This window comes from Myripristis murdjan, chromosome 11, assembly GCF_902150065.1.
Source record: "Myripristis murdjan chromosome 11, fMyrMur1.1, whole genome shotgun sequence".
NCBI lineage: Eukaryota > Metazoa > Chordata > Actinopteri > Holocentriformes > Holocentridae > Myripristis > Myripristis murdjan.
The window spans coordinates 26,828,837-26,843,592 of NC_043990.1; the positions used below are offsets into that span (position 1 = coordinate 26,828,837).

Here is a 14,756-nt window from a genome sequence, read left to right on the forward strand (position 1 = left end):
AACCTTAAAATCAATAAATTGTTTTCATATGTCTGCAATCTATATCTTAATTGTCCACCCATACTTCAGATGTTAAAAAATAAGCTTTGAATGGGAAAGACAAACATTTGGTATTTGCATTAATAAGCAAAATTCTATTCATTTTTAGTTGTTTATGAATTAAATGGTCATAATGTTAATGACTACCCGATTGCAACCTTATTTAAGCTACTAGATAGACAGATGGATCAATCTTGCTGACACACTAACATGGATTGCCATTGTACTGCAGTACTTCAGACATGGTTTGGCTATGATGAATTTATGTCACTCCTACTCATCTTGGGAAAAACAGTCAGTTTAGTGCCCTACCCATAAGGAAACCTCATTTTAATGTCCAGGTTCAAAACTTTATACTTTAAAATTGTGTCAATTTCATAACCCTGCTGATCCATTTGTCTAGGTGTTACTGTTTTACAGACACTGCTGCCACCTGGTTTGTTTGACTCATCTCTAATGTGTTTCCTTAAATGCAAGATATGGCAAAAAATTGAAATGAACAAAAGACTAAATATGTAAAGAACACTGAAGTTTCTGACTATGGGCTGAGAGAACCAAAGAGAAAATAAAAGCAGTTCTTCGCTACAGGGCTTGCCCACACTAGAAAATAGTGTGTGTGTAGCCCCAAGGGACCAATGCACTGGAAAATACACACCTACAGTTTCATGGCCCTCTCTACTGACTCAGTCCGTCACCAATTCAGTCTCAGTGAGATGATAAGATAAGCTTCTGTACCCCCACAAGGGGATGTAAACTGTATCTATACAAGTGTGAATTGAATTTGGGTATAGCATATGCATGGGAACTGCACCTAACAAATGGTACTGGAATGTGTGACTGCCACAGAATCTGTGTATGTGTTCAGATGAGAGTATTGGGATGGGCAGTAAACAAAGGCAGCTGGGGCAAGCTGGGACAAAGGACACAAAACACTACAACAGCCAATCCGGGTCTATCATCTCTGGAGAGGATTGCTGGCATTGCATAAACACTGCATAAACAAGTCAGTGCTTGCCCTCTCCAGAGGGTGATGGCTGTGTGCACACTCAAACTGCAGACTAAGGCTATATGGTGAAACACAGAATGTAACACTAAGCTAGGAAGCAAACATGACTGAACTCACAGCTACATAAAGGAAAAAACTCTGGACTCAAAGTCAGCACTTACTGTACCATTTGAGCTACAATGTGCGTGCTTTACATAAGATACACAGCTGTAAAATTAAACAACAGTCCACTGGAGAAGAATATTATTAGAGCTTGGTAACAAAGAGTTCCTGCAATGCTGTCTCAGTGAGAGATATGCCCTGAGGTGTATTTCTCAGACATCAAATGCTTTCAAATCTGTTGCATTACGTGAAATGAGAGCAGCTTAAGAGCAAAGATTTCCGCAGCAGAAAACCACTCCGACAAGGACCGACTTGCTTGATGGGTGAACAGTCATGCTTGATTCTCATTTCTGTTTGGACCAGTATTATTTCACCAACCAGTATCAAGCTGAAATGTAACTGTTGACAACTCACTGCCATTAAAAAATGAAAGTGAATAACAGGGACTTAATGAGTTGAAGCTGCTGAACATAAAGTTGAGTGTACTTTTTTTTTTTTTTTCAGAAATATTTGAGTCTCTTACAAACCCATCACAACACTGCCAGCTCCTCCATCACACACACTTTCAAATCTATCTGGAAAAACTTCAGCTACAAACTTAGCAAAAGGCAACATCAGCATTCCTGAAGACAGGTGTGGAGGCAAACACTGCACATCCAACATACCATGACCTTAACTGACACCTCACATCAATCTTTCTGTCTGAATGTAAGAGTGTCTGAACTTTATTTTAATTAGCCTGATTTGGAAATGAGGACTGGTGGTTGGTGTTGGCTGGCAAAACAGTCCTGAAAGAAAATATAGAGTAGCTAAACTGCTACGGTAAACCAGAATATCAATATATTTTGCTGACACAGACTAAGATGAATGGCAATACTGCTTTCACCAACTTCAAGAATACCTTTCACTGACAGCAATATATAGGCAGGGTGGCCAAAAAAGTCTGCAATTATAGGGATAAGTAACACCATCTATTTTTTTGCTTGCTGTGCTTGTTTCCATAGTATACAACCATTTGTCAGGATGGCTGGGTGGTCTAATGTGGCTGCCAAATGCAATTGCAGATACAAATCCAACTTCAGACAAACTTTTTTTTTTTAAGAGTTACACAGACACCAATGCTAAGCTAAAATGGAGTATCAGTGGCAGAGATTTTACCCAAGACTAATAGCAGATGCCTGGACACCTGAGTACTATGTCAGATATTAAAGTAAACTGTCTTGATTTTCTCCATTTTTGGCCCACAGATGTTTTTCTCAAATGGTAAGAAAAAGACATATTTGAAATTAAATATCTTGTCCAAAGACACCAAACTAATGGTTCATGCCTACATTGGTCAGTGAAATTAACGGATCAGATCAATACTTGGTTATCAGTCGATACATCAAATTTAATAGTCAGTATCCACTTTGAAAAAGTGGTATTGCTCCAAGTTTTGATAATCTGTTGTTGTGCTCTAGAATTTCTGACTCCTTGGATACGCTGGGGTAAATCTTTTGTGTAGTAAATCTGAGCCATGTTTATACATCCTGATGTACTACAATGCTCATTTTTGAAAGCTGTTTGACTAACAATATTAAGAATGATCTCAGCAGAGGTTTACAGACAGTGAGGCAAATCTTATGTTGAGGAGGTGGAATAAAATTTTGGCAGCAGAGTCCTGCGGACTCACCAAGCAGTGCAGGGTTGCTCATGCGGTTGCTGGGTTTGGGCGGAGGGATGGGAGGCTGCTTGGCATGGGGAGGGACAGGGGGCGGCATGTCCGAGTCGGATGATGAAGGAGCAGCAGGGGAGGAGCGAGGTGGATCATCGCTAATTATCAGGGAGACTGTCCTTGGCGGCTTAGCCACTGCTATAGCAGAGGATGAGGAGGATGATGAGGAGGAAGAGGAGGATGAGGAAGAGGAGGAGGGGGCTGAAGTCCGTCCAGACTCAGCGGGAGGAGCTGTTAGCCATTTAGGGGGTAGCAGAGCCTGTTTGGATGGAGGGGGCTCCCTCAAAGAGTCTCGAGCTGCGTCAAGGTCAGGGGTGAAGCAGACACCGACAGACTCTACAGCAGGGGGACACACACAAACACACACAAGCACAAAGGGAGAAGTTACAACAAGGTCTCTGATGCTCCCAGTGGAGGAAAGTATAAGTATAAACACAACAAATATTCATGACAGAAAACACTGAGGGCAAAGCCGGGCCATTACTCAGCCTTGTAAAGTAAGCAGCTTTCCGAGAGCTTAACCAAAGGGGAAATTTGGATCAAGGTTCTACAGTTCATAGGGGATGAGAAGTGAGGTGGATGAGACAATTTAAAGTCTACACACAACAGACATGGGAAAAGATCACAGGCTTCTGAAAAGTTGTCGTTTTATGTTTGCCAGTGCTACATAAAAGCCTGCTGTTTACCATTTCAGTTGATTTATTTGTCAGTGCTTTTCATGTTTGCTTGCTACAGAGCTCCTGCTGACTGTAATACTGTTCAAAATTTCAGCCAAAATGCATCTAAGACACCATCAGGTGACTTGAATTTGTACATATGTTGTTGTATCACTGACTTCTGATTTACAAAGGATATAGTTTGCATGGGCAGAGAGATGAAGATATCTGCTTTTTTCTGGAACTTTTTGAGAGTTTTTAGGCAGAACTGTGCAATCATACAGCATCATATTTACAAAGCCTGGCCCATAACCTTGAATTGGATCCCAACAGCAGCAAAGAGTCAAAACGTTCTTAGCCTTGGTTGCGTACCCGTGAATCACACGGCTTCTAAGGATTCACTGGGTCTGGTGTCCGATTCAAGTGAGATCTCTCAGTTAAAAAATGAACTGAGACAAACAGAGCCGTTGTATGGTGAGACACGAGCTGCTGGCATAATCAAGCTGTGCTGCAGCTTGATTATGTCAAGCAAGAGATCATAGCATTTTAGCACAGAAGCTGCTATTGAAATAAACTGAAACTATAATCACTCAAAGCAAAGAAACTTTGCTTTGAGCTTTGGTAAAAGATGTGGGCAAAAGCTTAATTTCCCACCAGAGAGGAAAGGACCCCCAGTCTGTTTGTTAGAATTAGCCTGACTTCACTGGATCGTTCCTCCAAATGTTTTTCATTGGCTTTTTGCTAATACAAAGTTCCTGCATTTGTTATGACCCCTTTCCCCAACAAAGTGTCTTGGCATAAAGAGCACCTAATCTCAACATTGACTGACATTTTTGTATGTGGTTGAAGTTGCCAAGATAGGCAATTGTGCTGTGAGGTGACAAAAGCAGCAACCATGTCAACTGAAAACTGCATCACAGCAGGAGGACTCGTCAGTCGCTGGATTCCCATCACTCTGCCTATATAAAAAAGGCTAACATGGGGAGGCGGGTGTAAACTCAAAAGAAGGATCTTACCCGTCCGTCCTCTGAACTCCTCAGGTGGATTGTACCTTGGCAGGGTGCTCCTTCGGTCAGCCTCAGAGGCTGGCCGAGGTATCTTAGCATCTGAGGAACTTTTTTGGAGACTGGGTCGTAAATCCATGTCTGAGACAGGCCTGACTATTGGCCGTGGGTTGTCCGCAGGCCGCAGGTGCTCTGGTTTTTCTCTTCTTTCCCGCTCATCCCGTCGCTCTTTTTCATTCCTCCTGGCCCAGTCATCCCGTCTATCCCTGTCGTCCCGCCTGTCGCGGTCCTCTCTTCTATCTCTGTCTTCTCTCTTGTCATCTCTCCTTTCTCTGTCATCTCTTTCTCTGTCGTCTCTTCTGTCATCTCTGTCCCCTCGGTTCTCTCTTCTTTCTCTTTCTAGTCGCCGGTCCCTATCCTCTCTCCTCTCCCTGTCCTCCCTGTCTCGATCCTCTCTTCTGTCATCTTTTTCTCCTCGAGCGTCTCTCCTCTCCCTGTCCTCCCTCCTTTCTCTTTCATCACGATCCCTCCTTTCCCTGTCATCTCTCTCTGTCCTTTCGTGTCTCCTCTCTCGGTCATCTCTCTGTTCTCTCCTTTCCCTGAAATCTCTGTCGTCCCTCCGGTCAATGCCGCCTTCTCTCTCCCGCTCTCTGTCTTCTCGCCGATCCCTTCTGTCCATGTCCTCCCTATCATCTTTCCTTCCTCTGTCGTCTCTATCATCCCTTCTCCCCCTGTCTTCTCTGTCATCTTTCCTTCCTCTGTCCTCCCGATCATCTTTTCTTACTCTGTCATCTCTGTCATCCCTCCTTCCCCTGTCTTCTCTGTCATCTTTCCTTCCCCTGTCTTCTCTATCATCTTTCCTTCCTCTGTCTTCCCTGTCATCTCTCCGCCACCTGTCCTCCCTGTCATCTTTGCCGTCTCTCCTCTCGTCCCTGCGGTGTCTATCGTCTTGGGCAGGGCCTCTGGGTAAAGATCCTCCTTTCCTGTCCATATCGGACGGGAGGCGGCTTCGCCTATCCACATCCACAGCAAGCCGGGCGTGAGAGTCCACATCCAAAGGCGCCCGGTTGCTTCGGGAAGCATCAGATGGTATCCTGCTCCGGCGTTCATCTCCCTGTGGCAGCCAGGTGGGATTCACCCTGACATCTGACTCTCCCCGCGGCACTCGCATCCCCGACTCAGACACCCTGTCCACGTCAATGGGCACCGGGTGCCCATTCTTCACTGGTGGAGGTTTGGAGTGGTTCACATCATTGCTCTCTGTCCCGTGAAGACATACGCAGTGAATCACAGGTCATCAGAGACTGAGTCTAACAGTAGAAAATCTTTTTTATACCTAAACATGTTAAAATAACTTAAAAAGAAAAAAAAAAAAAAAAAAAAAATCAACCCACCATTCTCTGGGATTTCCTTTAGGACCCCTCTATCAATTAGCTCTTGACGAGTTTTCCTGACAGAAATCTTTCTTTCCAAGGCTGAAAAACAAATAAACAAAAAAGCACAGTAAGTAACAACACTAATACATAAATGATAGGTAGAAGTGCATGTAAAATGGGTAAACAGTACATGTAAAATGAGTTATAAGTGCATGTAAAAAGGGGCCAGTGTGCAGGTAAATTTTGTCAGTTATAGGGAGGCATTGTACAATTGTATTGCAGCAGGTAGGAATGACTTTTTATAGCGTTCTCTTGAGCGGGGGAGTATGAATCTGTTGCTGAGTGAGCTCTTGAGTTTGTCTAGTGTTTTATGGAGGGAATGGGTGGCATTGTCCATGATCTTATGAAGTTTCAAATGTATATGTATACAATACACACACACACACACACACACACACACACACACATATACACACAAGTGTAAATTAAAATGTGGGGGGGGAAAAATGATACTCTGCATACCTATAGATGTTTCTGCAAACTTCTCACTTGGCTTCTTCTTTCTCCATTTCCAGGGCTTGAAGATCTTACCCAGGCTGGACAACTTGCCTTTGCGCTTGGCGGGAGGTGTTCCTTCCCCAGAGTTTCCCTCCTCACTCCCTGTAGAGCTGCGCTGCAGGTCAACCTCATCATCTGCAACACACAAACGCAAGAAGAACAAATGATGATAAACATACTGAAAACATTAATGATATATTCATGTATAATGATTTGCAATGTGTTCAAATGTCACTGCTCTTGCCATGGACAACCAGGTACTCCAGTGCTCATCATTCATAAAACAAAATTGCATTTTATTAGTTTTGTGCGGTTAGTCTTTTGTCTTTGTCTAGATTAGTGTCAATATTGTGTGGTGGTATTGTTTGCCTTGTATGTCTCTAAAATATGAATAAAAAAAAAAAAAATTGCATTTTATCCATCAAATCAGATCGGGATATTATCAATATCAGCTAGCCAAAATACCAACTGTAATGGCATTACAGTTCATTACTATATAGGCTAAAACACAACACTCTATCTTTCCTGACTGGAAACCATTGCTGGGGCTAGGCCATCGTAAATTATGCGGTTAGGTCCTGATCAGGTATGCATATCCCTACTGCAGTTTATGGCTTAAAATCCTGTCTTCAAAATGTCAACTTTTCAGGAATTAATAAAAACATACGTTTGTTTTAGCCTGAAGATCATGCAGTTTTCAGTTTACCCAATGTGTGTAGGAGAAATTCTTAATTTTAAGTTAAAATATGAAAATCTCCAAAGTTGGAGTTATAAGATATTCACCTAACAGCTATGAAAATGCAGGGCAGGGCTTTGGCTTTAAGCTGGTGCTACATTTGTCTGGAATACGAGTATGGAGCCTGTGAGCAAGGGTGAGGGTTAGTCCAAATTCCACTCTTATTGCCTGCAGAGCTGTCCCAGCTGTCAGACATCGGAGTCTGAAACATGGGCACAGCTTTGTCTGGGCTTTAACTTTCATGAACAAACTTTAACCCTGCCCATACACACACGCACACACACACACACACACACACACACACACACACACACAGTATATTATTCTCAAGTGAATGAACTCAAAAAAGTGGAGTTATTGGAGTTTGCCATGACTGTCATGAGAAAAGGTGTCGTGTGTGTATCATGTTTCACTGGCCGAGATCAACTTTGCATTTGTCACATTAATTTTCACTATCAAAACGCAAGAATAATATAACTAAAATCAAGACTCACAAAAACAATATAATGAATACACTAAAAGACAACCTAGGGAAAAGAGAGCAGACAAAGAAAACAGGAGTAGGCCTTTACAGGAGAAACCATGACACAACTTGCTCAGACTCTGTTCAAAACCAGAAGACAGTACAAACTGGGTGTGAAGCTCCTATTATAATTCTTAGGTGATGAGTCGCGAGGCAGAAGTTACGCAATACTGTGCTGCATGACAGCAAGCACAGATCCATGTGTTGGCCTATGGTTTAAGTGCAGGGAACCATTGTGTTTCCCAATCAAGCGTACACAAGACAGGAGAGTCCACTGCCTCTTTAATGTGGAACACTGGGCATTAGTGTGTGAGAGTGGATGCTGCAGGCTTGATAGGGAGTCTGGACAACCCATTAAAATGAAAATATAGATACAATATGCAAAAAATTCATATCACATAAACACACACACACACACACACACACACACACACACACACACACACACACACACACACACACACCACACACACACACACACACACACACACACGCACACAGACACACACACACATGCATATAGGGCTAATTCCAATTCGCTGCCCTTGGCCCTAGCCCTAGTTTCTGAGTGTCCTCGACTGGGTAGAGGCCCTTACTTTTACTTAGGAAATGGGGCCCCACTTTATATGTCATCAGTAGCTATAACCCAAACCTCCATCCATAAAGTTGTCCCCCACCCAGAAAAAAAAAAAAAAAAAATCATTGTTAACACTAATAAATAATTTTGAACAATATAGTAATATTCAATCAAAGCACAATGCAAGCGGTGCTAATTATAAATGTAAAATAGTGTGTTTTTAAGTGTTAAAAATTTATGACCCCCATGCCTCAATGTGGTTTGGTCCGCATCCTGCTGCCGGCAGAGCGGCAGCTCGGTAACTTTCAGTCAGTCCATCAGCCTGAGAGGCAGCAGCCTGATGAGAACTAGCAAGAAAACCTCCTCAAGTGAAAGCCAGTGAGTCATTTATCACACCACTTGTTCACCAAGCACAAGGCTGTAATATGAAAAGCGATATTTTTCCCCTGCTTGGTCCAAAACCTGCCTCTTTCAGCTCACTGTTTAAGCTAATAGCTAATGACTGTTTACAGGCTGAAGCGAGTGCAGGACAGTGAGGGAGAGAGTGAGGGAGAGACTACAGGAGGAGCAAATACTGAGCTTTTTATTCTTTCAAAAAGTCTGTCAGGATATTAATGTCAGAAACAGTTCATATTTTACTGATATTTTGAGTTCATCTCTAGATAGATATCTAATTTTTTGCATAGTTTCATTTTCTTGTTTGATCTAAAAGGGACAGTGTACAGCTCAAACATACTGTATGTCACTATTTGATGCCATATCTTGCTTTGTTTTTTTGTTGACACTACAATAAATGTTTTTTGAAGAATAGTTTGATGTAGTTGGATTATTCAAGGTATTTCCTCTAGTTTTAGAGCTTATTTTGAGTTTCTAGTTCTTGTCAAGCTACTTTGGTGGACTGTAGTGGAAATGGAACAGTGAGCAAAGAAATTTGGTTAGAGGTTTATTGCTTTTAACACTATTTTTTACAACATATGAACATGCTGAGGGCTCAACACTGTACGGCAAATTTCAAAGGAGCGTAAGAGAGAAAGAGGGAGGTACAGTCGTGCCAGACAGCAATTTTTTCATGTCCCCCCCGGGAATTACTCTCTGAAATTTTGCTGTTTATTGTCCCCCCCCAATAATGAAATGGGATTTTCGCCCCTGATGTCATCCCTATTTTAAACAATGTCATTCTCCCTGTTTATTCCTACAATAAACTGCAGTAAAGAGAAATCCCCTACATGTGAGAAAGGATAGGAATTTGGATAATTACATTTAAATTTATGAACCATTATGAAATCACACATCAGTAACTGTCATCCTAAAGTTTAAAATGGACCAACAGAGACATAGCTGGCTGTGCTTTCTTTGCAGATGAAGCATCTCCGCTTACTACAGCTGCAGTAATATCAAAAATAAATGGAACATCTGAGGGAACTTGTGAACACTGTTGAGAAACATGGTTACTCTCCACTGAGCAGAGCACCAATGATAAATGGGATCAAGTGGATGGCACCAATTTATCTGAAACACAAAAAATGTTATGAAAGCGTTCTCTAAACTCCTCACATAACATTAATATAATAATGGTAATATTCTTCATTTAAAGCCTACTATAAACAGAATTAAAATTGGGCAGAGTCTGATACAAAACACTTACCAGATATCTATGGTCATTCTCCTAAAAGCTGAGATCATGGCAAACGACAGCCAATCAGCAGCTAAGTATGTGTAACATAAACCATATTCAATACATGGGCATTCTCCATGACATATATGCAATCTCAGTCTCTATACAATAAAACAATCCCTGGAACAGTCACAATAAAATTTATCACAATAATAGTGCTAACATTTTGCAATTTATTGTCACTAAAATTATATCCAGCATTTGCATTTCTAAATCTGTACATAAAATTGCAACACAAGCAAATGTCCCACAAAAATAGGCTTGGGGCACATACTAACAACATGACCAGACAGTCAGGCAGCAGAAATAGACTTAAGGGCACAAACATAACACCAAAAGCTGATCACACTGTAAAAGCTTGCTGAGGTACATAACCACACACAACAGCACCAAAGCACAGTGTGACATTGCCTACAGAGCTACCAGAGAAGATAATACAGGAAGTGGTGGTAAGTGGATTTACATTAGCGAGACATAAAAATGAACGGGCAGAAGAAGGACAGCAATAGTGGCAGTACTGTCACACAACCTTTATCATATGGAAATGATTTGACTAATTCAAGCTTGTTAGACCACAGAACAACCCTCTATGCAAAACAGATTGACAGCCTGTGTTAATCACGACAGAAAACACTGCCAGCATCTGCCATCATGTGATAACACACAGAGCACACAGGCAGTATTAGTTAGTGGTGTCATGCTAACATCAGCTAGTTGATTAACACCAACCTATTAGCTCTGTAGTGATCCAAATCTGTAATTTCTTTCACTAGACATCTGTTTTAAGCCATAACTGTGAAAACTACCAAGGATGGGCACTTAATTTCAAATCCTAATGTTTGCATCAAATCAACTACACTTAAAATATAAGCAACAAATTCTTTCTGTTGTTGTGTATTTCAGCAAGTTGATAAATTGTTAAGCTGTTGGCCGTTTTCTATAGATTGAAGTGCCTTCTAGCTACTTCAGTATTTCACCAACAATCCTGAGAGAAATGTTTGAAACCAAGGCTTTTAAATGTGGCAGAAGTTAAACCTTAGGAGAGACTTTCCTCATTTTGTTTTACTTACATGCCTATTTTTGTTGATTAAGGTTGATAAAGTTAAACCTTAGGAGAGACTTTCCTCATTTTGTTTTACTTACATGCCTATTTTTGTTGATTAAGGTTGATAAAGTTAAACCTTAGGAGAGACTTTCCTCACTTTGTTTTACTTACATGCCTATTTTTGTTGATTAATATACAGTATGGAGTCTATATTGAGTCAGTATGGAGGTTTCATCCATATCAAAATATTCTTCACACTTTAAATTGGACATTATTAAGTCAATACCATGACTGATTCTGATCAATATTAAATAATATAGTGTGATATTATTTTTGGTCATTCGGCCAAGCCCCATCCCAGAGTCTCCCAAAGAAATGATTTCAGCATGAGCCACTAAAGCAGTATAGTACAGGGCAGTAGACCACAGGCGTCTGCACTGAAACACACTGCACTGCACATCAACTCCAAGCAATAAGGCCAATTTTCCACTACAACAAACCCCTATCCTCAACAGAAAACACAAATTATAGATGAGAGCTCATCAACACATGCCTGTAAAAATAGAGCTTTAGGGTGTATCTACCCTAAAAATAGTTATGAGAATACTCCTGTTCTCAACTCAACTTTAAGCACTGTCATAAAACTCACACTACACTTTATAGTAGCCTAATGAAATGTTCATAGTGCCACTGGCGCTGTTTGTGGCTGAGGTGCCACCATTAATGTCTGAATATTCAACCCAATTTGCGTTCTCAGTTTTGCGTCCTGATTAAAGTTAACAAACTAAGCTTACCTGCATCTTATAAAGTGAATAGGCAAAATCACAACTAAACATAACAAAGGCCACTGGATTTTTGCTTATCTAAGAGAAAAGCCTTCAAATAAAATAAAAAACAAACAAACAAAACAAAACAAAAAAAACAATTATCTTCTGCTTCTCTGCACTTGTGAAAATGTACAACTTCTGATTTGTAGATGAAATGGGTGTTAAGGGACACAAGTGGGTCTAAATGGGAAATTTTGAAACCTGAAATATTTCCATTCTAAATTCAAACCACCAGTCAAGTAATGGCAATTTCACCTCCCTAGTTTTAATGAAGTTAGCAGAGATGCAAACAGAACGGTCTTATTTTCAGGCAGTCTGGTGGCTCAGTGACATCCAACTCTCTTCCATAGACCACATCTTTGTACTTACTATGATTTTAAAATCTTTGCTCTTGCCTAAACTATCATGGTAAACTTCTAGGGATTTTGGCGGTCCATGGCACACTCTTTTAGTTGGAACATACAAAATAATGGGGAACAAACATGCAATATCATCATGGAACATTTGTGATATAGAACTCCCAAATGCTAATGACTACTTGTAAAATAATCTACTTCAAATAATCCATGGGCAATATGCTAGTGTTGACTGGTATTTTAACAAGAAAGGCATCATTGTAGTTGGGACAGCACTTCCCTGGCTGTATGGAAAGGAAACCCATCTAACACACTCCTACACTTCAAAGCCATATTTCAGCTTGGCTGGCCATGTGCAAGAGTTTATTGCTTTGCTATTACTGTTGCAGAGAAAATATCAGCTGTACTGACCTTTTAAAAATGTCACTAGATGACTTGTTATAAAGCACAAAATAAAATACTGCATAAAATGTTATACATCAGCTTTAGGCATTGGACAGAGCAGAATTACAGTCATTGGTCCTCACACCATTTGACTGCATTACTGTTTGAACACTACCCCCCCCCCCCCCCCCCCCCCCCCCCCAACCAAAATTTTCTTTCATTCACTCCCTTTGACAGTCAAAGTGAGAAACAAAACTAAGTTACGGTTAATGTCAGCCCCTAGGTATGAATGTGACAGTTTTATTCCAGATTAATTTTCACATGGGCGCTTTGATATCTACTAGCATGCATGGGGAAAAAGGCAGTGTGCCCTTGAGCAAGGAACCTCCTCTTTGTCTATCTGTCACAGTTAAGGGTTAGTGAAAAAAGGGGCAAAACTGCAAAAACCAACCAAAAGTGAGGAGTAATCAATGTTTTATCACTGAAGTGTGATGTCTTGAGTGTTGCTTTCTGAGTCACAACACCAACTACATTTAGCCTTGACCTTGACAAGACTGTCCACAAGACATGCTTCTCACAGTGGTTGTACCAGGCTGTAATAGTGTTCACTTTAACCCTCAGGTGTAACCTGTTTGTGGAACAGTAACAGATAGTACTAAAAGAACATAATCTTTCCAAGTCTTTTGTACATTTCATAATACTAAACCTGGCTTAATAAACTGTGGATCTTGTGTGACTGTAGGGAGTAGACTATCTGATGTTTTACAGAGGCAGATTAATCCCTCTTCTGTCAGATAGTGTTCCGTAGAAATGAGGCGGCCCTGGTGCTTGCCAAGGGAGAAATCAGCCGTACCATCTTTTGGCCTCATCTTGCATCACTTGCCATGCCTGCATCTCCCACACGTTTCTACCTCCACTGCCTCTTTATTTTCACCTTCCTTTCATAACTTAAGCAGTACTCTGACATCATTTCTTCAGCTATGGTTAGTTGGTTGGTATGGATGGTTTAAAGTGAGCCTTGCTCTTCACACATCCTCATCTCTATGTGGTAAACAAGGCTGTTGGGCCTGTGTGAGATCTCATATTGAAATGCAGCCACGTAGGGGGCAGTGAACTCCGTGTTAAGTGCAGTGACCCTCACTGCTATTCTTGACACTTAGCCCTGACACCACCGGCTACAAAACTGGGAGGAGTGGGTGGCAGTAAACTAGGGGAAAATGAATGAGATGGTGTGCTTGACTGCAACAGCAGCCTACAATGAGTGGTGTGGTGACCTTGTGTTACAATAGAGCATGACCAGATGAGACGGCTGGTTTCACAGATCAGCCAGAGAATAAAAGGCACCGACCCCAGAGAGATGAGGTGATATGGTAAAGAATAGAGAGCTTTACAGCTCCCAGGCTGAACACCAATACACAGGCCACAGGTTTGCATTCAACAATGACTCTTCACTGGACAGCTTGTTTCAACAAAACCTAAGACAGTAGTATTAAGGCAGCCATTATATCCATTAAAGACAACTGCAAATTTTCAGCCATTCAAAATTAAAAAGACTATTAAAAATACGGATTGCTAATAGTACTAAAGCGGAACCTGTCAGTTCTATGATCAAGCTGTCCCTATGACTCATACTAATCCCATGACATGTGCACACCAACTATATGTAGTGGCTCACCAGAAGTAAAAACACATTTTGCACTAAGGAGAAAGCATGGCATGAACAGAAGCTCATCATATTGCATACCATATTCAGAGGAGAACACGGTTCACACTTAAAATCTGCAGTGAAATATAAAGCAAATATTGGGCAAACAAATATAATCTTCCAAGGTATGATTTCTGTAAAACAAGCAGTGGTCAAAGTTCATAGCAAAACAATAGCAGCAACTCAAAGTCCATGACATTACACAGCAAACGGGGACAGTGTCATGTGGCACATGATTTTTGTGGAGTCTGGGCTAAGGTACACAGCTACTGGACTGTGATAACCAGGCTGTGCTTTTTCCTAACCACAAAAGTGGAATTTTAGCTGTGTTAATACAGCTTGTGAGAGGTTCCTCCTTTTGACAGCAAAAACAGGTTTTGAAAGTTTGTTCTGTCTATTAGTCTTGCCACAGACTAATGGCTTCAGGGTGAACTGTACTACGAAGGCCTAGAGTACGACTTGAAAAGTCATAC

General features: G+C 41.1%; 1 protein-coding gene across 4 annotated transcripts in view; it reads right to left on the reverse strand.

Annotated features, from left to right (window-relative positions):
- The window catches only part of phactr4a (phosphatase and actin regulator 4a), a 36,023-nt gene that overhangs the window by 9,520 nt on the left and 11,747 nt on the right, over window positions 1–14,756 (reverse strand). For all 4 annotated transcript variants that reach the window (XM_030063185.1, XM_030063186.1, XM_030063184.1 and 1 more), the window contains 4 exons: window positions 6,420–6,590; window positions 5,916–5,996; window positions 4,534–5,781; window positions 2,820–3,197 (listed from right to left, as the gene is read on the reverse strand). In XM_030063185.1, coding sequence (XP_029919045.1) covers window positions 2,820–3,197; window positions 4,534–5,781; window positions 5,916–5,996; window positions 6,420–6,590 — 1,878 coding nt within the window. The remainder of the gene's footprint in view (window positions 1–2,819; window positions 3,198–4,533; window positions 5,782–5,915; window positions 5,997–6,419; window positions 6,591–14,756) is intronic.